Source organism: Rhineura floridana, chromosome 7 (assembly GCF_030035675.1).
Source record: "Rhineura floridana isolate rRhiFlo1 chromosome 7, rRhiFlo1.hap2, whole genome shotgun sequence".
In the NCBI taxonomy this organism is placed as follows: domain Eukaryota; kingdom Metazoa; phylum Chordata; class Lepidosauria; order Squamata; family Rhineuridae; genus Rhineura; species Rhineura floridana.
Genome location: NC_084486.1, coordinates 15,763,935 through 15,784,455, shown reverse-complemented (window position 1 = coordinate 15,784,455; position 20,521 = coordinate 15,763,935). Strand labels below are relative to the sequence as shown.

The following is a 20,521-nucleotide window of genomic DNA, read 5'->3' as shown; positions in this document are numbered from 1 at the left end:
GCAGATAAGTGTTATTGAACGTTTTGTCCAAATCACTGCAGCAATACACATAAATTAGGAATTTTTAAAGCTGATGCAATCTGAATAATGATTTAAGGTTTTGTGCATTGGAACAAAATCCTTAGCTGAGAGGTGTCAAGTCTGCACCATTCTGAGTAATACAGATTTACACAATACATATGCTCCGATTTTAGTATTTTCTTGAATAATATATTTTTCCTCCCTGAACAAACATGGATATGAGATGAAATACATCACAAACACTAAGCTAGTAACTACTTCCTGCTCTGTTTGGAAATTGGGAAGTTGGGGTATTTTAATCTATTTGCTCTTATTCAGTTGTACAGTTATCAGTAATTCCTTGAATTCTCATAAACAGAGTGAATACTACAAGATAAAAATTGCAATATCACCAATTATTAGGATAGAAAGGAGTATAACCCCTGTAATATCTATAACCAAGGCTGGTTCACTCTTAGAGATTAATCAGGGTTAAGAGAATATGAGCAGGCCACAGAATAGTGCATGTGCTCACCTTGTACACACATGCACTCTCTTGTGCTCACCTTGTACACATATATGCCCTCTACTTGTTTTGGCAATGAAGCAAATGTTACACAGGTTAGGTAAACCAGACATGCTTGTAAACTCTGAGAACCAGTCTTAGAAGCATTCCTGGGTAGAAGGGATATGGGAAATTTCATACACAAGTCGGGGGGGGGGGCTCCTGATTCCATGGTGCCATCCCTAAAATTAGATTCTGCATTAAACTAGACCCAAAGCTGCTGCAAAACAATTGTAAATAATTTAACTTTTTTTAAAATAAAAGCAAAGCACAGGAGTTCATGGTCTATTGCAGCCTTCCACAACCTCCAGATGTTTTGCACGACAACTTCTGTCCTCACTGGTCATTGACTACGCTAGCTAGGGGTGATAGAAGTAGTAGTGCAAAACATCTGGAAGGTAACAGGTTGGGAAGGGTGGTTTACTGTCTCACAAATTCTGCTATTTTGTGTAGACTGCCATAACACAAACTAGAATTTCAAAATGTATAGAGTACCTTCTATAAAATCATTTTCATTGTAAAGCTGTCTCTCCCCTATTCCATCATCTTCATCTTGGCCATCTTCTTCATCTGGATTATTGATTACCTCAAGGCCAGCCTCAATTACTTCCACCAATTCGTCTCGCTTATCTTTTCTGACAGGTTTCTCTTCTGGGTGTCGTGTAAGCCCCATCTCCAACTGGAACACCTTCACAGAGGTAAAGCTTTCAAAAGGAATGACTCCATATTCACTAGGCAGTTTGGCCCCCATGCTCACTTCAGCTTTGTCTATTTGAGAATGTAGATATTCTAGGAGATCATTGGGTGCTTGTTCTTTGGTGCCTTGGTAGCCCACGCTGTTGACTCTTGGGCTTTTCTTTTCCTGTAACAATTTCAACTTATCACTCATTTCCTGAAGCTCCTGCTTTAACTGGGCAATCTGGCGTTTGAGGCTCATAGCTCTGCTTTGGTAATGTTCTTCTTGCTCCTGCAGGAGGGCTTGGTAGTGTTCCTTACCAAAATTCTCCCCTATAATGCCAGGAAGTGAGCCATTGCCGTCCGTTTGTGGTGCACATTCAAGGAGGTACATGAACAGCAACAAACTCAACAGCAAAGCAAGACCGACCAACAGCCATCGAGTCCTGGCTTGAAATATTAAGCCTCTTCTGGGCATTCTCTTATAGCACTTTAGTTGTATTCCAACTAAAACAGCTGGATTTTTTGGTCATAACTTGCTAGTATTTTCCAAAAGGAGCCATTGTTTTACAGTTGTATGAAAGCACTTTGCTCAAATGCCACATCCATTTGTGCGAGTCAAAGAAAAAAAACTTTCAACAGTTGCCTTGTTCAAGCAATACTGCAGAGACCCCAAATCCCAGTGTTAGTACAACTTCCATTACTGCAAGCAATTACAGTCTAAACTGTCAGATACAGTCCCCATTACATTCAAGGCAATTTGTCTAAACACAGAAACTTGGAAGTTCAATGAATTTGCTATGGTTTTGTTTTCCAAAGACAACCAGTTAAAAATTTATCAAATTCTGAGAAGTATAAAGCAAAAGCAGCTCTCAACTTTTGAATGTTCTTGTAGCCATAGGGGATTTTTTTTTGCTCGCCATCTATACGGCCCATAAGAGCCATCAATATCTGAGTAACAGTAATTTTCATAAACCATATGCAGGGTATTTTCCTCTGGCACTTGTGCTTCTCTTTCCTTCTTGGAAATCTAATCTGAGTCAGCAAAATTAAGGAAAAGCCTAAAATTAAATGAAAAGTACACTCAATTAGAATTATAAAGCAGCCAGATATCTGAAAAACACATGAAGGCAAGTTTTAATATCCTAAAATTGTAGACATGATGAATCACAAATTTTATTTTTTGTGCTGGTCCAGGGCAGGGGAGGGCTGTAAAGCTTCAATTCTTTCTACTGGGTTACACACCAGTGATTTCCTTTTTGTGGAAATGTCTGAAATAGGCTCTTCCAAAGAACTAACAAAAAAAGCTTTCTCAGGTACATAGCTAATTGTCAGAATTCTTTCTCCATACTATTTGTCATTTTTATAAAGCATCATAACCAGTTTTCTTTAAAATGGCAATGTATTAAGAAGGTAGTGAATTTAGCTTCTACTTCTGATTATGTTTTCTATCACCCTGCAGAATTATCTACCTTCTTTTGAAAAGAGCACTAAGATAACTTTTTTGCAGAATAGAAGTGGGCCGCTGAATTTGAGATTTCAAATTCCAAAATGATTAGGCAAGAGTGTTCATTTGTTGTACTTGTGATGGACTTTATGGTTGTAAAAAAGGAAATGTGATGGGGCTATAAATCATGGGCTGCCTTTGAGCTTGCAGGAAGGTTGAAGAGAATCCCCTCCCGCTCTAGTAGACTGGAGATTGCCATGCAGTGTGTCTCATTCTCACATGACTGCAAGTAGGTGAAGACCCAGCCTCCACAATCCTCTAAGACAGCCTTTTCCAACTAGTGGGCCACCAGATGTTGTTGGACCACAATTCCCATCTTTCCTGACCATTGGCAATGCTGGCTGAGGCTGATGGGAGTTGTGGTCCAACAACATCTGGTGGCCCACTAGTTGGGAAAGGCTGCTCTAAGATGAACTCAGCAGACCCTCTAAACAATATTAACTCTATGCAAATACTAAGTAGAGATGTATTTACAGCAGCTGTTCTACAATTGTGGAGCTCCTATCTCCAAAGACCTGTCAAAGTCAGAGTATGAAGATCTTTTCATTAGCCCAGATTTTGGGGGGTAAGGAACACATTCCTGAGAGTCAGATACAATTATAAACTAGAAAGAATCTTAACAGATAATATTTAAGTAATGAGAGCAGGGCCGGTGCCAATGGGTGGCCAGGCTGGACACTGGCCAAGGGCCCCTGGGGCTTGATGGATGTAGTTTCCGCTCCACAGTTCTCACTAGCATCAAGTTGCAGTGTGTGACCCACAACCCGATGCTGGCACAGATTGCAGAGTGGAAGCTACCCTCCCAGACAACAACAGCCCCCACTGCTGACGTGGGCTGGCTGCACCACTTCCCGCATTGCCATGTCAGCATACTGTGCTCCCTAACACACTAACACAGTGGTGCAGCTGAACTGATTTAAGCCCCCAGCAGTAGCACCACCGCATGGCCACCACCTTCAAGGGCCCCCTGCAATCTGATGCCAACCCTGAATGAAGGTACATATTGAAATAACTAACATCAGCTGTATCTTCAAATCATTGAATGAAGCACAGATGCAGGAAACACAAGGCAACATCAAGTGACAAGGGGATAAGATAAAAGCCCAGCTTCAACTTCTACATTAGTTTACCACCTATCCCATGTTTTTTGGGAGGGGACACCATGTAGTAGCTGGGCTTAAAACCACTTTCAAATAGTTAGCAAAAAACATTTTCTGTACAGAAACCTTTTTAAAAATAACCCTCACATAAGTCAGATATTTCCTGCATGTACTGCTACCAGTTAACTGAAGGCTGTAAATATCTGTATCTCTGTAGGGCAAACAGGAACAAACAGGCTTAGTCTGATTACAACCTCAAGGTGGGTTAACAATAGCAACATAGAACAATTCATTTACATTGTGGGGAAACCTTCACAGCATTAGTTAATTTTTTTTATTAAGAAAGAACATCATTTTGATGACAGTACTCAGCTTCTTGACATGCAATGAGAACAGTGATAGGAACACACAGCACTGTTTAACCAGTCACTTCCAGTGTGGTGTAGTGGTTAAGGTGTTGGACTATGACCTGGGAAACCAGGGTTTGAGTCCCCACATAGCCATGAAGCTCACTGGGTGACCTTGGGCCAGTCACTGCCTCTCAGCCTCATGAAAACCCTCTTCACAGGGTCGCCATAAGTCAGAATCAACTTGAAGGCAGTACATTTACATTTTCAACCTCTAAACACATTTCACAGCTGAGGAGCGGGTATCCCTTTCTACAAAGAGAAAGACGGACGGCCACTTTCTAACAAGCTGAATACTTTGGAAGAGTATAAGGATGCATCAGCATTTTAAACTGATATGCCCAACTGGTGGCTCATGGGCCAGATCCAATACTCAAAAAAAAAAAAACACTTTATCAAGGTTTCAATTACTCTACCAAATTTACTACACTAAGAGGTGATTAAACATTTGCTCAGTTTCACCTCCAAAGGAACACAAGGCAATAAGCTTTCGTTTGTATTTCGTATCAAAATACTCTTGTGGCAAAAAGACCACTGCCAATCGATGACTACACCATCACACCATCAGAAGGGAATGGCCACTGTATAATATCTAGAGGTGTACCATATTTGTTGCTGTTTGTTGACTACCTAGAGACACAGTCATGCTTATTTGCATTTAGTCAGGGGTTTGCCATAAGACCTTACAAAAGCATAAACATTTCTCAGGAACTTCTCATGAGGTGGCATCCAAATCAATGTATGCTCATGTAACAAGAAATCCCCATCTTCTCTCCCGTGTCCCTAAAATCTGCTCTGAAGGATTGAGGGGCCCTCTGAGTCTAGATTGGGGGGAAATGGAGGAGGGGGAAAAGAAAATGGCAGTCCTGGTTCACATACAGATTTCCATTGCACAAGCATCTGTCCTCTTTGGATGTCACCCATGGAGTGCAAAGGATGACAGAGTCTTCACAAGATGCAGAATCAAAATTACTAGGCAAAAGTTGTGATATACTTCATGCTGTATGACCCTAAAACTCCAATACACAATTATTTCCAAGTCTCATCATTTTCTAAACAAATTAAACAAAGTTATAGAATGCCATCAATAGCTGGTATAGCACAGTGGGGAGGAGAGCCTGACTGGGAGTCCAGAGTCTATGAGTTCAAATCCCCGCTCATGTCTCTTGGGTCTCAAGGGCCAGCTAAAGATCACCCCCACAGTGAGTGGCTCAGGGGTTACGTGCCCTGCCACCTGTGCAGCCGTGGGCAAGCTGCATAGTCCCAAGGAGCCCAGTTGCCCCCTAGCTGGCAGTTGCGGACAAGGAAGGGGTTGGCTTGTACAGCTGTGGCAAGCTGAGCAGGCCCTAGCCAGCTGGGGAGGACTAGGCTCAGAGGAAGGCAATGGTAAACCCCCTCTGAGTACTGCTTACCATGAACACCCTATTCATAGGGTCACCATAAGTCGGGATCGACTTGAAGGCAGTCCATTTTCCATAGAATGCCATACTATTAGACCACAGATCCCTAACATAACACCAGGAACTACAAGTTACACTGCAGAAGAGCATTATTGTTGTTGTTGTTCTTACTATTATTATTAAAACATTAATTGCTAGTTACCTAAAAGTCTCCAAGCAATTTATATTTAAAAACATTATATCGGGGGGGGGGGGGGGGAGAAAGAGGAAAAACTCATACAAAACATTAACATTTCATAGAAGATATAATAAACAAAAACCACCCCCCATGAGGGTTGGCATACTGGTGAAGGAGGAATCAAGCAGAATGAGCTCTGGATTTACATCGTGGTTTGTGCACACAAGACCCTCACTTCACACATAGTGCTAAACTAGGGGATACCGTTTGCTGCTTCTGTTTGTGCTATTTATTTATAATGCTTTTGCTGTGCTTTATAACTCCAAGATATTCTCAAAGCGGCTTATGGAAGAGTCTCAGAATAAAAAGCAATGTTAACGTCTGGTATCAGGAACAGACATAACAGTGTCCTTATGAAGCCAAGATTAGTCAGGGGGCATTTCTTGCCCTTATCTTTCGTCTTCTCTGGTTCTGCCTGTTGGTTACTAGAGAACAGAGCCCACAGATGACTCTGGCACAAGGTAGTAGAACCCAATAGCTGGAACTCATTCAGTCCATGATGGAACCAAACCTTCTCTTTTGGCAACTGCCAGGCAACAGCTTCCACCAAGGTTCTCCAAGGCAATGGAATAAGGCTGAGCAGATGAAACTGGCTCAACCAATGACACAGGCCAGTGTGTCATTCCATTGTTGGCAGCTACTTGGGGGGGGTGGGGTAAGAAGCAGCAGTGATTTCCATTTTCACCGTAAACTGGGCCAATTTTTTACAGTCAATTGACCAAGCCTAAATGGAATAATTTATTCTTTGGATCACAATTTTTTTTTTCAGACCAGGGATAGGGAGGCATGAGTGAAGTATTCCCCTCCCCCCAAAAAAAAGGTTAGGGGAGGAGACAAAATGAGCAGGAAGGCTAAAATATGTGAGCAGAGAGGACAAAGTCTGAAGTAAAAAAAGTCTGGGAGCAGCAACAGGGATACTTGCTTTGCTCTACTGGCCAGGAAAGGACAAACATCACACTTCTTGGCTTGAGCAAGATAGAGACCTCTGATAAGCTAACAGTATATGAGGATGCTTGTTATGGGGCCTTGCTCTACTCCCAAGCACATAGGAGTCTCAGGCCCCTCACAGGTATGAACACGACTCAGCTCATAAAATCCCAATTATCCCTGATGGCCTGAAGATCATTTTATATGTACCATTCTCACAAAATGCAAGAGAAAACATGGAAAGTACTATGACCAAGATAATCTCTTCATTTTTTTACAAAAGAATCTCACTTATATGAGCAAAGGAAGCCAACCAAAATTCATGACAGTTTCTATAAGACTGAAAATGGAAATGGACTTCCTTCAAGTCATTTCCAAATTATGGCGACCCTTTGAATAGGGTTTTCATGGTAAATGGTATTCAGAGGTGATTTACCATTGCCTTCCTCTGAGGCTGAGAGGCAGTAACTGGTCCAAGGTCACCCAGTGAGCTTCATGGCTGTGTGGGGATTTGAACCCCTTAACCACTATACCACACTGGCTCTCTGTTACGATAATAACCTAATTGCACATGACCTTCTGAGACATATGTTAATTTAGTTTCTCAAACTATCATAAGAATTTTTTTTAACAGGCTACAAAATGGTCCTTTGGCTTAACTGTTCTGTAGTCCCTGACTCAGTTTAACAACCTCAATAATTTACCTTCAAGAGACAAATGTTTCCATGCTTTCCCTTCCTTTTTCCATTTGAAAAGGGGCACGTTTTCCCAAGTAAACTTCTTATTCTACTTAAAGGAAATGTTAGCCTCCATAAATCTTCATGGGACTTACTAGAAATCTTCACAGGACCTACTAGAAAAACGTTCAGATTTTTTTAAAACTATGGGCTTAAGGTCACTGGTTTATTTACCAGATGTTTTGCAATGCCATATGGTAGAAGGCCGAGTTGTCTCAATAGTAAATGTTGATAGTCTCACACAGTAGAACTAGCACTCATTCAGCATTTTTTGTCATATGACAACATTTGAAAGAGAGCTACTGTATATTATAGTTCCACATATTAATACAGTAAAGTATGTGTAGAAGACCAAACTAAAGCCCTTTGAAATCACTAGAAAGTTTCCATCTGAATCCAGTGGATTACAGCAACATGCTCTGTGTCTGGGTTTGGTCCAGAAGCTTCAGCTAGTGCAGAATGCTGTGGCTAGACTGGTCATGGAACAGACTACCTCTAACACATAACACTGGTGTTAAAAGATCTGCACTGGCTTCCCATCTGCTACCAGACCAGGTTCACAATGCTCATGCTAGTGTACAAAGCCCTGAATAACTTAGGCCCAGGATACCTCAAGAACTGCCTTACCCTGCATGTCCCAAGCCAATCACTACGATCATCTGGGGGAGCACTATTAGTACTAATGCTATTAGTCACTAATGCAAGGCCTCCCTTTCCTCCAGGCCATGGGGGAGGGGGAAGACTGGATGGAGAGTGGGATTGCAGGAGAGTAACCGAGTGGGCAGTGGCAGGCAACAGCCTGGGCAAGTGGCAGAGTCAGTTCATGGGAGGCCTTGGCTTTGCTACTGTGAGGTCTCCCTTTCCTCCAGGCCATGGGGTCGGTGGGGGGGCAAGACCAGACAGAGTGGGACAGCAGGAGAACAACTGGGGGGGCAGTGAACAGCAGAGACAGTTCATGGCAGGCCTCAGCATCACTACTGTGAGGCCTCCCTTTCCTCCAGGCCAGGGAGAGGGAGAAGGAGGGCAGGTGGGTGGGTGAGATTGGGCAGAGAGCAAGCAACCAGCAGTGCCTACAGCAATGACTAACACAGAACACAGACAGTGGCCCTCAGACAATGTCATAGAATCACAGAATAGTAGTGTTGGAAGTGGCCTGAAAGGCCATCAAGTCCAACCCCGAAATCATTACCATGACAGCATTCTAAAAGTAACCCTTTGGGGCGGCATAAGTATAGTGTGCCTCCAGATTTAATTTTTTTACAAAAAAGAGTGCCTTCTAACAGAAGTTAAGGAAACATAATCTTGCCTATTGCAACATACTGGGACAATTCTTACAGTCATCAGGATCACCACTGCAGGCTGAATGTGGGGACTGGTAGCTGCATGTTTGAATTCTCCCCAAGAACAAAACAGCATGAACTCTCTGCTAAAAAAAGTCCCAGTATGTTTGGAGAAACATAGAATTGAACCCATCTCTCAAATATAAGAGCTCTTTGTTCAGGTTTTTTCCCTCCTCAGGAGAGCATTCAAATACGCATATACACTCCTGTAGGATGAAGTAATCCAGGAAAAAATTAATTTGATTCTCCTGACTATATCAGCAATATGACATGTGAGAAGGATCTTGGAATTGTCGTTGATCAAAGCTGAATATGAGCCAACAGTGTGATGTGGCTGCAAAAAAGGCAAATGCTATATTACGCTGCATTAACAGAAGTATAGTTTCCAAATCGCGTGAAGTATTGGTTCCCCTCTATTCAGCACTGGTTAGGCCTCATCTTTAATACTGCATCCAGTTCTGTTCTCCTCACTTCAAGAAGGATGCAGACAGACTGGAACAGGTTCAGAGGAGGGCAACAAAGATGATCAGGGGGCTGGAAATGAAGCCCTATGAGGAGAGACTGAAAGAACTGGGCATGTTTAGCTTGGAGAATGAGGGGAGATATGATAGCACTCTTCAAGTACATGAAAGGTTGTCACACAAGAGGAGGGCCAGGATCTCTTCTCAATCGTCCCAGAGTGCAGGACACGGAATAATGGTCTCAAGTTGCAGGAAGCCAGATTTCGACTGGACATCAGGAAAACTTCCTAACTGTTAGAGCCATACGACAATGGAATTAATTACATAGAGATGTAGTGGGCTCTCCCACACTGGAGACATTCGAGAGGCAGCTGGACAGCCATCTGTCGGGAATGCTTTGATTTGTATTCCTGCATTGAGCAGGGGGTTGGACTTGATGGCCTTATAGGCCCCTTCCAACTCTACTATTCTATGATCAACTGGCCCCAGCATCATATTCTATTTAAGCTTCTAAAAAAAAATCATATAGAACAAAACATGTCATTGATGTTAAGACACTGACACCTGTATCAACTATGACCAAAACTAGTTGGTTATAAAGTTATTTTACTCTGTCTTAGTAATGCCACAGTGAAAGTACACATAGCCTGCAATAGGAACAGGAATTTTATGAAGAGCCAGGCTATGTATCATAGTGCCATATAACCTTACTCAGACTCTAAATTTCATTGTCTGAAGCAAAAATGTGAAGAACGTTTACTGATAAACACTATTTTTAAATTCCAAAAGATTTTTCCTCACAAGTGGGTCTTGAAAGAGACATGTCATCACATTCAAATATCAACGTATTTACCACCTCCAGAGATTCAAACTTAGACTCTGTTCCTAACTGTTCAGCATTCACTCTAAAGCAATCAGATTTTTGACCCTAAAACATTCAGAATTGTGGCAGAAAGATCTAGCTGTGCCACTAGAGCACCGAGTGGCATCTATGATACACAGTACCTTTTATCAACTAAGGTGAGTGCATCAGCTGTGGCACACATCCCCACCCCCTAACTGTCAACAGTTATCCATGGCCTGGTAACCTCTGGATTGGACTACTGCAATGGGTTGCCTTTGAAGATTTCTCTTTGAAGACATTAGTAACCCAACAGCCACACTTTGAGCTAACTGGCACTAACTTTACAAAATCTCTCTCAAATGCTTAAACACCTACAATTGTTGCCGGTCCATTTTCAGGCACAATTAAAAGTTATGGCTGTTACCTATAAAGACCTGACTATCTGAAAGGCTGCCTCCAACCACATGAGCCTGTTTGAACATTAGCCATTGTCAGACACTCTCCTAAAAATCCCTCTGTCATCAGAAATCAGGTGGGCAGAGAGCACAGAGAAGGTGCTCTCAAGTGTCATTCTAGCATCAGGCAAAGACTTTGTTATTTGTGCAGGCGCTTCAGTATGTCAACTAGCGGACTTCATTGTTGCTATGCCTTCTGTTTTATCTGTTTTATTATCTGCTTGTGGTCCACTGCTTTCCAATTTCATTGTTTTAGTCTGTATTTTTATTGTATTTGTTCATATGGTTTTAAGTGTACACCACCCTGAGAGCCTAGGGCTAATGTCTTGATTCTTTTGCTGAATTTTATCATTTTAAAGTTTTAAAGAAAGTTTACAGAAAGTTTTAAATTGTTTATATGTTGCCTATTGTATTTGATGTTTGACTGTTGTGAACCGCCCAGAGAGCTTCGGCTATGGGGCGGTATAGAAATTTAATAAATAATAAATAAATAAATAAATGTGTTGCCTACATATTTACCAGATCAGTGAGGCATAATCCTAACTTCCCGATCTCCTAGGCCACAGAGTTGTTAGAATGGGGCAGAGATACCCCTCTGCTGGCAGATATGAGCTTTGTTAGCAGCACACAACTGGTGGAAGTCCTTCCTAAGCCCATAGAAAGCTTGGTGGGCACAGGTCTACTGCTGGAGGCAGGCCCTAAAATTGGGTATTCTGGGGCACAACAGATGCAGCCTTGGATCTGCTGGATCAAAAACCTCTTCATTTCCACAATGGGCTGCAAGAACAAGCCCATTACCCCTGCCAGCCTGCACCTAGCAGAGTTAATTCCCCCATTGGTTTCAAAAAATCTTTTTAAAAAAAGATTACACCTGTTGAAAAAAGAAAAACATAATGATGGACAAACTGCCTCTTCACTTCATCCAGACATAGGATTGTACTGCCTATAACTATTAGTGAGAAGAGTTTTCAGACAGCCACCACCTTTATGCATTCTTCTCCCTCACCCCACTCTTCTCATCTGAAAGATACACATTGCTGGGGCAGGAGGGTATGGGGAGAGGAGCATCAACTACAAGGAAAGGAAACATTTTTTCTACACTTTTATTGTAGTTATGTGTGCTATTCTGTTAAGAGGGGCACACCTGTGAGGTGAGGAGCAGAATCAAATTGCAACACAGCAGCTTTTTAATTCCACTCCTGACCTCATCAAAGTCATACCCATCACAGATGGGATAGTGGACATTTTTCACTTCTGGTTTTAATTTTGTTTTACAGTTAAGTTTCACCTCCCACTAGCCTGTGTGGATAAGATGGATATCAGTTAAATTTATATTTATTTATTTATTACACTTGTATATCGCCCCATAGCCAAAGCTCTCTGGGCGGTTTACAGCAATCAAAAACATTAAAACATTTTATAACACTGGAGGTTAAACAGTAGAAAACTGCAGTTTTTCAACGTATAAACTGACACTTTTTCAACATTACATACATACTGCTTCCAAAACAAACACATATGAGCAAAGGAAATTTTCTACAGACATAAAGAAACCTCATGTCTCATTAAGCCCTGGCACTAATGGCTACTCCTACCACTCAGTTACACTAAATTATTAAAAAGTGGCACCAAATACCAGTAATAGTCATCATCACCATTATCTGTGTACCAAGCCATTACTGAGCACTTTATAAAAGCTAAAGCAGCATAATATTCAATATCTGAGCAGCCACATTACCCTGGAGTAGTCATCTCCAGAACAGCTATTCATTCAGGAATCAGAACAGGAATACAAAATGCAGTTAGAAAATCAGTAGGTAAGTCAGGCCTGGAATATTATTCAGTAGAAAAGAAAATCACTTCTAAGTTAACTTAAAGCAATACAGTTAACTGCTACAGTGAGTGTAGAACAAGTCAATGCAAAAACATTTCTACAGTATGTCAAGAATTGTTAAATTACTCAATGTTCAGCTAGTCAAAGTAATGGTTCCCACATCATATCTAACTCATCCATATAGCATGTGTCTAGCATTGCATATTATACAGCCACAAGAGTGGCTGTATACTATAGTCAGAGTGGATTTTTCACATTCCTCAATGTTAAATTGAAAATACCCTCACATGCCATTCTAATGCTTCCCATAAGCACAGTTCAAACCAAAACTGTACAAACCTTATAGTCCTGAACTCAGAAACGCTTGGTTAACAACCCTCTAGGTTTTCATGGCAATAGACACAACAGTCAAAGAGAATCGCGAATTCAAAGTGGAAAACAAGGGAGAAAAAACATACCCCGCTGGACTTTTTTTCTGTCAGTGGTCTTACAAATCAGCAAGATTCATACAGTACCTGTAATCCTATTACTGACCTTGCCCCATACTCTAACCTTCTTCTGCAGTTTAAAAGTTAAAAAATGCATGGCTGATTTTAATTATTTTAAGAAATTTAACATTGTAGTCTATTATAATGTTGGGCATGCTCAGTAAGCACCAACTGTCAGTATTCTAAAAGCCAGACTAACAGCTGTTTGGCTTGGTTAATCAGCGGACCACACCCACTCCCGATCTTTATATCACTTTAGACAGTCATGAGTTCCTCCAACTAATCCTGGGAAGTATAGTTTGTAAAGGACAGTGAGAGTTGTTAGGAGACTCCTATTCCCCTGACAGGGCTGTAGTGGCCAGACTGGTTTAACAGTCAGCCCCTTCTGGGGATTGCAGCTCTGTGAGGGGAATAGGGCCTCTCCCAGCAACTGTCAGCACCTTCACAAACTACAGTTCCGAGGATTCTTTGGGGGGAAGCCATGATTGTCTAAAGTGAAATAAAGGTCTTCTTCAAATAAAGGTGGATGTGGCCAGTGACAGCTTTGGTTGAAATTTGGGTGGAAGATGACATGTGCCTGCTGTAGAATAAATAGGTGAGGGAAACCCTGAAAAACAATGATGCTGTTCACAATGTTTTCCTTTTGGAAAGGAAAGAGGCTTTCCTTTGCCCTGTGCCCATCCACCCAATCTCCTCTCTTCCCTCTCACTCCCCCTTCCACCTCCTTCCTCCATTTCCACCTCCCCCAAGTCAGTTCCACCCATCTTAAGCCTTATTGTACAGGAGTAAATCCCATTGAACTCAAAAAGCATGCAAATGATCAGACCTGCCTTTCCCCTCCCTACCCCCTCCCTTTTGCTCCTTCTTTCCCCTCCCCCTCCTTCCACCTCCCATCTCTTGTCCCCTCCCCTCCTCCATAGTCAGTTTTACCTATCCTAAGCATGATTACACAGGAGTAAATCCCACTGACCTCAATAACCATGTAAACAATCAAACCTGCTCTCATGCTCTCCTCCCCTCTTCCCTTCCTCCTCCCCTGCCCCAGCGGTTGCTCCTCCTCCCCTCCCAATTGCCCCATAGTCATTTTCACCTATCCTAAGCATATTGCATGGGAGGAAATTCCACTGAACTCAATAAGCATGAAAATGATCACTCCATTCTCAGCAAACTTGCACAGGATCCCATTTCCTACTTCCCAAATTAAAAAGCAGAGAATTATCTAATAGGCAAAAAAACATCGTGGTTCAAGAACATACCTATGACCAACAGATATTGCTCTCAAACTTGAAAAAGCAGAGAAATTGGGCAGCTATAGTGAATGCACTAGGGGAGCAGGAGACCTGAACTCCTCTCTGAGATATTGTACTACCCTACAAATTTGTCAAAATGCAAACACAATTGGGGTTGGTCTTTCACAGTCCAATCCACCTTCTGTGTAGCTTGGAAGAATTTGGTAACATGTGCCTCTGAGCAGATGGTGAGTGGTAACACCTGCAATCAGCCCAAACAACAGAAACAAGACATGTTCTGTGCTGATCTTGTTTTAGCAGGGAGGAAGCAACATTAAGAGAGTTGATACAGTTCAGATAGTCACTTTATATATGTTTGATTTACTTTGCAATTTTAGCGGTTTCCTATAGTAAGTCATTCTCTTTTGCTTCTGTTTCTGTGAATATGTGAATATGTGAAGCATAGCAAAATTTACACCAAAAAAGCTCCAAAAACAGTTGTGTAATAATGGCACTGACTATTCTGCAGAATTGTTTCCAGTGGACATGAGGAGTGTCTCAGTTTGCACAAGATAAAACAGTGGGAGGTGAAATACATTCTAGCAAAATTCTAGGTGTGCTCTATGTTTTTAATTGACCATGCCCACCTTTTCTTAAGTGAAGTGATTTAAGCATAGCAGGCTGAAAACATGCCTCTTGGGCAGGCCAAGGTTGTTTTTTCCAACAGCTAGAGTCATTGCTTAAGTAGCAACATATTGGAATCAGCCTGATTTTACATCAAATTGCAGTTTCAGATTCAACTGTTAATGCACCTAAAATAGAAACAGAATATAACCTCCATGTTAAAACACAAAAGGCTGTCTTCACCATCGTATGACATTGACCAATAAAAAGGCTTTGAAATTAATAAAAATAAATTTGACACAGATTTCTAGGACAAATAATGCGAGAAATATAATTTTCTAGGTTAGATTCTCTGTAGAAACAATAGTAACACAGGAAAGAAGCAAAGTAAGAAGAACACCAATAACAACATAAAAATGTAATTCTCCATCTTTGGAGATGGCAGGTGTTGCCACCACTCACCATATGCTCAGAGGTACATGTTACCAAATTCTTCCAAGCTACACAGGAAGTAGATTGAACTGTAAAAGACCATCCCAAATCGGGTTTGCATTTTGACAAATTTGTAGGGCAGTACAGTATCTCAGAGAGGAGGTCAGGTCTCCTGCTCCCCTGGTGCATTCACTATAGCTGCCCAATTTCTCTGCTTTTTAAAGTTTGATAGAAATATCTGTTGGCTATAGGTATATTCTTAAACCGCAAGGGTTTTTTGCCTATTAATCAATATGATATTAAAGTGGAAACACTAACAGAGTTGTAGAATATGAGAAATTTATGGAATTTGTGGGAAACAAAGCTCGAGTTTTCCTCGGTGCCTGGACAGGTTCTCAGCCACGCTAATGCCTTAATCATTTCTGCAGTAAGCTTCTTGGCTTTTCTTTGAAAATATTGATACTGCTCTCTTTCATCATGATGATAACTAAACTAAGCAAAGTAGGAGTGTTTCTATAATCAATGCTGGATTACCCCAAAAGCAATTTTTATTTTTATTATTACATCTATATCCCACCCTTCCTCTCCTCCCAAAGGGAGCCCAGGGTGGCAAAGAGATTAGGAAAACTAATGATACCTTAAATTGAAATATCTTGTTAAAATGTTTATTAACATGAATATTATTTGTGAAACTAACATATAGACATTGAAAGTATTTATTTTTATTTTTTTTAAAAAAATTATATGCCTCTTTTCAGCATCTGTCTCAAAGCACCTCCTATTAAGCAGCAATGTGCAACATCATGTGTGTCTCCAGAATTAGCATATTTTATTCATCGTGTTGTCAATAACTTGATTTTATTACTTTTATAAGTGGCACAGGAAACTACTGACTAGTATTTACCAGGTAATACTTGGGGCTGGCATAGGCACAAGTTTCTTTGACCCCTCACCTAGGTTAAGGAATCAGAAGCGGGGCATGGAATGGTGTACTTCCTCTTCTCTTACATACAAGATTATGCCATTGTTAACCATAGTTTGGGACACCCATGCACTGGTGTTAACTTGAGGACATCCCAGGTGTAATTTCAAATGCTAGGTTAAGAATCCCATTCAGGTTTGTGTTAAGTACGGTTTGGGGCTACATCTGCAAAGTTAAAGGTGACATATAGGTAAGTAGAACTTTTATGGTGCGATAAGCATTGTTGCTCATGGCTCAGTCACCTCCAATTTTCTAATCAGATCATATATAAACTTGCCTCCGCAGCCAGGGTAAATTATTCTATCTAAAGAAGAAAAAGGTCTTTAAAAACAGGAAAACCAATCTATTGCCCTTAAGGGTGCTAACAGCTTATATGCAAGAGGCAAGGACAACACAATCCAATGGTCCATCAGTCCCTTAACCATAATTTTAAAAAAGCAGGTGTTAACATTTGTGACAACACTTGGTTGCTCTAAACACTTTCTAACCAGTTCTATCAGTGCAATAGTGGCTTTATGCAAAGAATGATAGCCAAGATTTTAGCTCCCTTTACAAATCCACATATTTTACAGCAATATGATTGACCAGCCATCAGATTTTTTAACCCAACCTTTTCCAATAAAAATTTCTTCAACCAAAGCAATGACCGATTGAACAGATATTTAACCTCCCCAACAGCAAACAACTATCAGTTGTACTGATGATTTTATGAATTATTTTAACAAAACGAGGTCACAAATTTGTTTTGCAAGAAACAGCATAGTTGTGACAGAATGCTTCATATGTTGTAGAATCTAGGTATGAATACTCTAAAGCACTAGAAATGTGTGTTGTGTGTTTATTTTGCATGTTTTTAGCATGATTTTTAGGGAACACATAAGGACTCAAGCAAACAACCACAATTTCATATTTGGAGTTCTCTTTTAGCTCCTTTGTGTCAGACAAGACCTACAGGACTCATGCAGGGCTACTAGATAACCCATGTATCCTACCATTTATTTCAATTTGAGATAAAATATCCTGCAGACATGATAAAAGCAGAAATATATATTAATATTTTTCCTCCTAGGACCAAGAAAAGAGGGAACTTAATATAGGTCAGGGGAACAATCACACTCCACTCCAGATGTAACCGTCACTATGAGGGACAGTGTGGTGTAGAAGTTAGAGTGACAGACTGGGACCAGGGTTTAAATCTCTGCTTGAACATTAAGCTCACTGGGTCAGCCCAGCCACTGTCTCGGGCCAGTCGCTGTCTCTCAGTCTAACAGATAAAAACAGATTTTATTAGGAGGGGGGAGAACAATGTTTGCATGCCATCTTGAGTTCCCTGGAAGAAAGGCAGGATATAAATATAAAAATAATAGTCAATGGGACACCAGAACTGATTTGCCCTTTCTCCAATGATACGTACCAAAAGCTGGATATGCTCAAGCGGCTATACTACATAAGCCTTTACTAAGCACTTTCCTATACCCAATACTACATGTTTGATGTTAGAGATTTACTACCAATGGCACTACAGCTGCTCTTTCCTCCTGAATAGACTAAAAGATTTAAACCTGTTTATTTGATTATATATTAATAATTAGCATTTATATAGTGATTCTGCTTTTGGGTATTTAAAGCACTTCACACATGTTAACTCATAATCCTTACAATCACCCTGTAAAGTAGGTCAGCATTATCTCCATACTCTAGAGAAGCTGACTGAGTGGCTTGCCTTAAACCACCTAGAGAATTCATGGCAGAGGCCTGAGTTCAACCAGAAACTTCTCAATTCATAGTTCAGCTTCTTAGCCACACTACTACACCAACTGTATTGCACAGTTTGTAACACCTCAGTTGGTTCTTCTCTCACGTTTGACAATGAGCATCTAACAAGAGAAAATAAAGGAACAATATACCTACTTGCTTCTCTCAACCACGGATAGGGAACCTGTGGCCCTCCAGATGATGATGTACTACAGCTCTCAGCATCCCTGACTATTGACCATGCTGGCTGGAGCAGATGGGAGTTACCAGTTCCCTGCCCCTGCTTGACATCATTAAAAAAAGGAAGAAATATGAGTGAACAATTATCAGTAGGCAAAAGAACCTCATTAACAAAGTACTCCGTCTTGAGATAAACACGTGCTAAATACTGTCCAGCACCCCATGCATTTATCACCCTGAGACTTCCAAGTTTGCCCTGTCCTAAAACATGCTTACAAAGCAGCTTACTCCATAAGGGATTTGCCAGGCCTCAAGAAATTAGAGCTTTGCTTCTTTCTGTGTCTAAATGAGAAGAGACGTTGAAGAAAAAAACAGGCACAAAATAGAGGAGACTAACTATCAATTTAAGGGATAGAAACAAGACAGAGGATGCATGGTAAAGAGTAACTTCACGGGGATTGTTCATCCTCTATGAGATAAATAGATAACTTTCTATTCTTCTGTTGCATGCTTTGCATATAGCGGAATAATTCTAGTTTGAACATATGCAGTTACAAAAAAGAAATAGTAGATGTAATTTTATGTGTATGTTCTAAGAAAATGGATTAGGAAAAGTATTTAAAAAGACACACAGGCATAGGGAGAATGGAAGGAAATACTAAAGCATCTTGCATATCTTCAGTCACTGTCTTGTATACCCATTTATTCAGAACAACAGCCAGCCTTGATTCTATACTGACAAGCCAGTAACTTGGATTATCACTTGATTCTACAAGATATGTAACATTATAAATACAGAATGGGGAAAATGTTCTCTGTTGCCACTCTGTAACCACACTGATAGCGTTAATAGGCGTTACCCGATTTGCATTCAGAGATCTTCAGCTAGGGGTCCTAAAAACCCCAGGAAGGGAGAAGACACTTCTGTAAGGGGGTGTTGGAAGCAGAAAGAATTAAGAAGATGCAACAAGACCTAGGCGAAGGGCTTATTTAAGAAAAAGAAGCACACACGCAGGCACCTAGAGTTACTCCACACACTGGGGGTAGGAGATCGACAAGCGTAGGTGGGCGATATATTTCTACACCTACTCAAAACATTTTAGCTTTGACCTGTTCTCGCGTACAAAAATCGGTGTCATGGAGGGGAAGGGTGAGTTGGGCGGCGGGGGTGGCGGCAACTGTGTCATGGATGAGTGGACCTACTTAGGTCAGTTATAGCGAAACAACGAAGAGGTTGAGTCCAGGGCTAAGGGTGAGTGTGAAAGGCGACCGCCCACCAGTCCCAAGACGCGGCACTCACCTCAACCGGCGCGCCTACCTTCCCCAGGGCTCAACGGGTAGCTTTCGCTGCTTTTGCAGCTGCTTGCTGCTACAGGCTGCGCCGCGCAGCAGCGGCCCCACTTCCTGTGAGCGAGCGAGGAAATGAGAAGGAGGCAGCGGCGGCATTGGCTCGCCACAGCTACTACTCTCCTCCCGGCCGCGGCAGCCCCTTAAAGTGATAGGCACCGGGAGGGGAGGGTGACTGCTTGTGCCGCCTCTTCTTCGTTCCCCTTCTGTCCGCGCTACCCAGCCCCGCCCTGCTTCAGCTTCCTTTCAGCCGCTGGCAGAAAGACTAACTATTCACCGCCCTCCCATGACCACGGGGCTGGCATCCCCACGGTATGGCCCTGCCCTACACCGCCCTATGAGTTCCCCAGTTGACACAGACAAAATCCTCCTCGAGCTGCGTTTTCACTCTCTGTCTACACACAGATCTCTCCCCTTGTACCTCACAAAACGCACACAAATTTCTTCACAATACGCACACGTTATCTCACGCAGAGACACGTCGGCGAGTGTTAACGCCTCTTTCACAAACCCACCACAGGCTGAAGTGGCTCCTGTTGCCTCAGAGCAACGCCCTCCTCCGCCCTCCAACGCCAAGCGGAGTAATAATGTCACATAACTGCTGAGAGTGGGGGCATTCTTTATGCCTTCCTTTTGAAAAGGCCTTAAATTTCGGCAACAAAGTACTTCTCTCTTTCCCCCTCTACTATTTGCCAATAACGGCCAGGGTACCACATAACCCTTTGCTGAGGGCTTAACGTGTTTCGCATAGTAACAGTTAATCCTTACAACTACCTCGTAAGGCAGGCTTGTATTGTTATGCTTATATTCGATATGCATAACTGAGCATGGTGGCTTGTTTGAGGGCATCTGGTAAATTAATGATTGAGATGGAATATGAAGTCGAAGCAGGAACTTCGCTGTCCCTGCTCAATCTCAGCCATCATCTATATTACCTCTAGGGATGGGCAAGAATTCAGATTAAGGGCTCATCCAGACGACTGCAAAATGTGTG

General features: G+C 41.7%; 1 protein-coding gene across 4 annotated transcripts in view; it reads right to left on the bottom strand.

Annotated features, from left to right (window-relative positions):
* Nucleotides 1–20,006, bottom strand: part of CSGALNACT2 (chondroitin sulfate N-acetylgalactosaminyltransferase 2) — a 51,825-nt gene extending 31,819 nt beyond the window's left edge. Inside the window, exons 1-3 of one of the 4 annotated variants that reach the window (XM_061634948.1) lie at nt 19,986–20,006; nt 18,157–18,283; nt 1,061–2,301 (exon numbers count right to left, since the gene is read on the bottom strand). In XM_061634948.1, the coding sequence (XP_061490932.1) occupies nt 1,061–1,718 (658 nt within the window). In that variant the 5' untranslated portion in view covers nt 1,719–2,301; nt 18,157–18,283; nt 19,986–20,006. Of the gene's footprint in view, nt 1–1,060; nt 2,302–18,152; nt 18,284–19,480; nt 19,955–19,985 lie in introns of those variants that run through there. The other 3 variants (XM_061634947.1, XM_061634945.1, XM_061634946.1) reach the window with 3 other exon arrangements.
* Between the last annotated feature and the right edge of the window lie 515 nt (nt 20,007–20,521).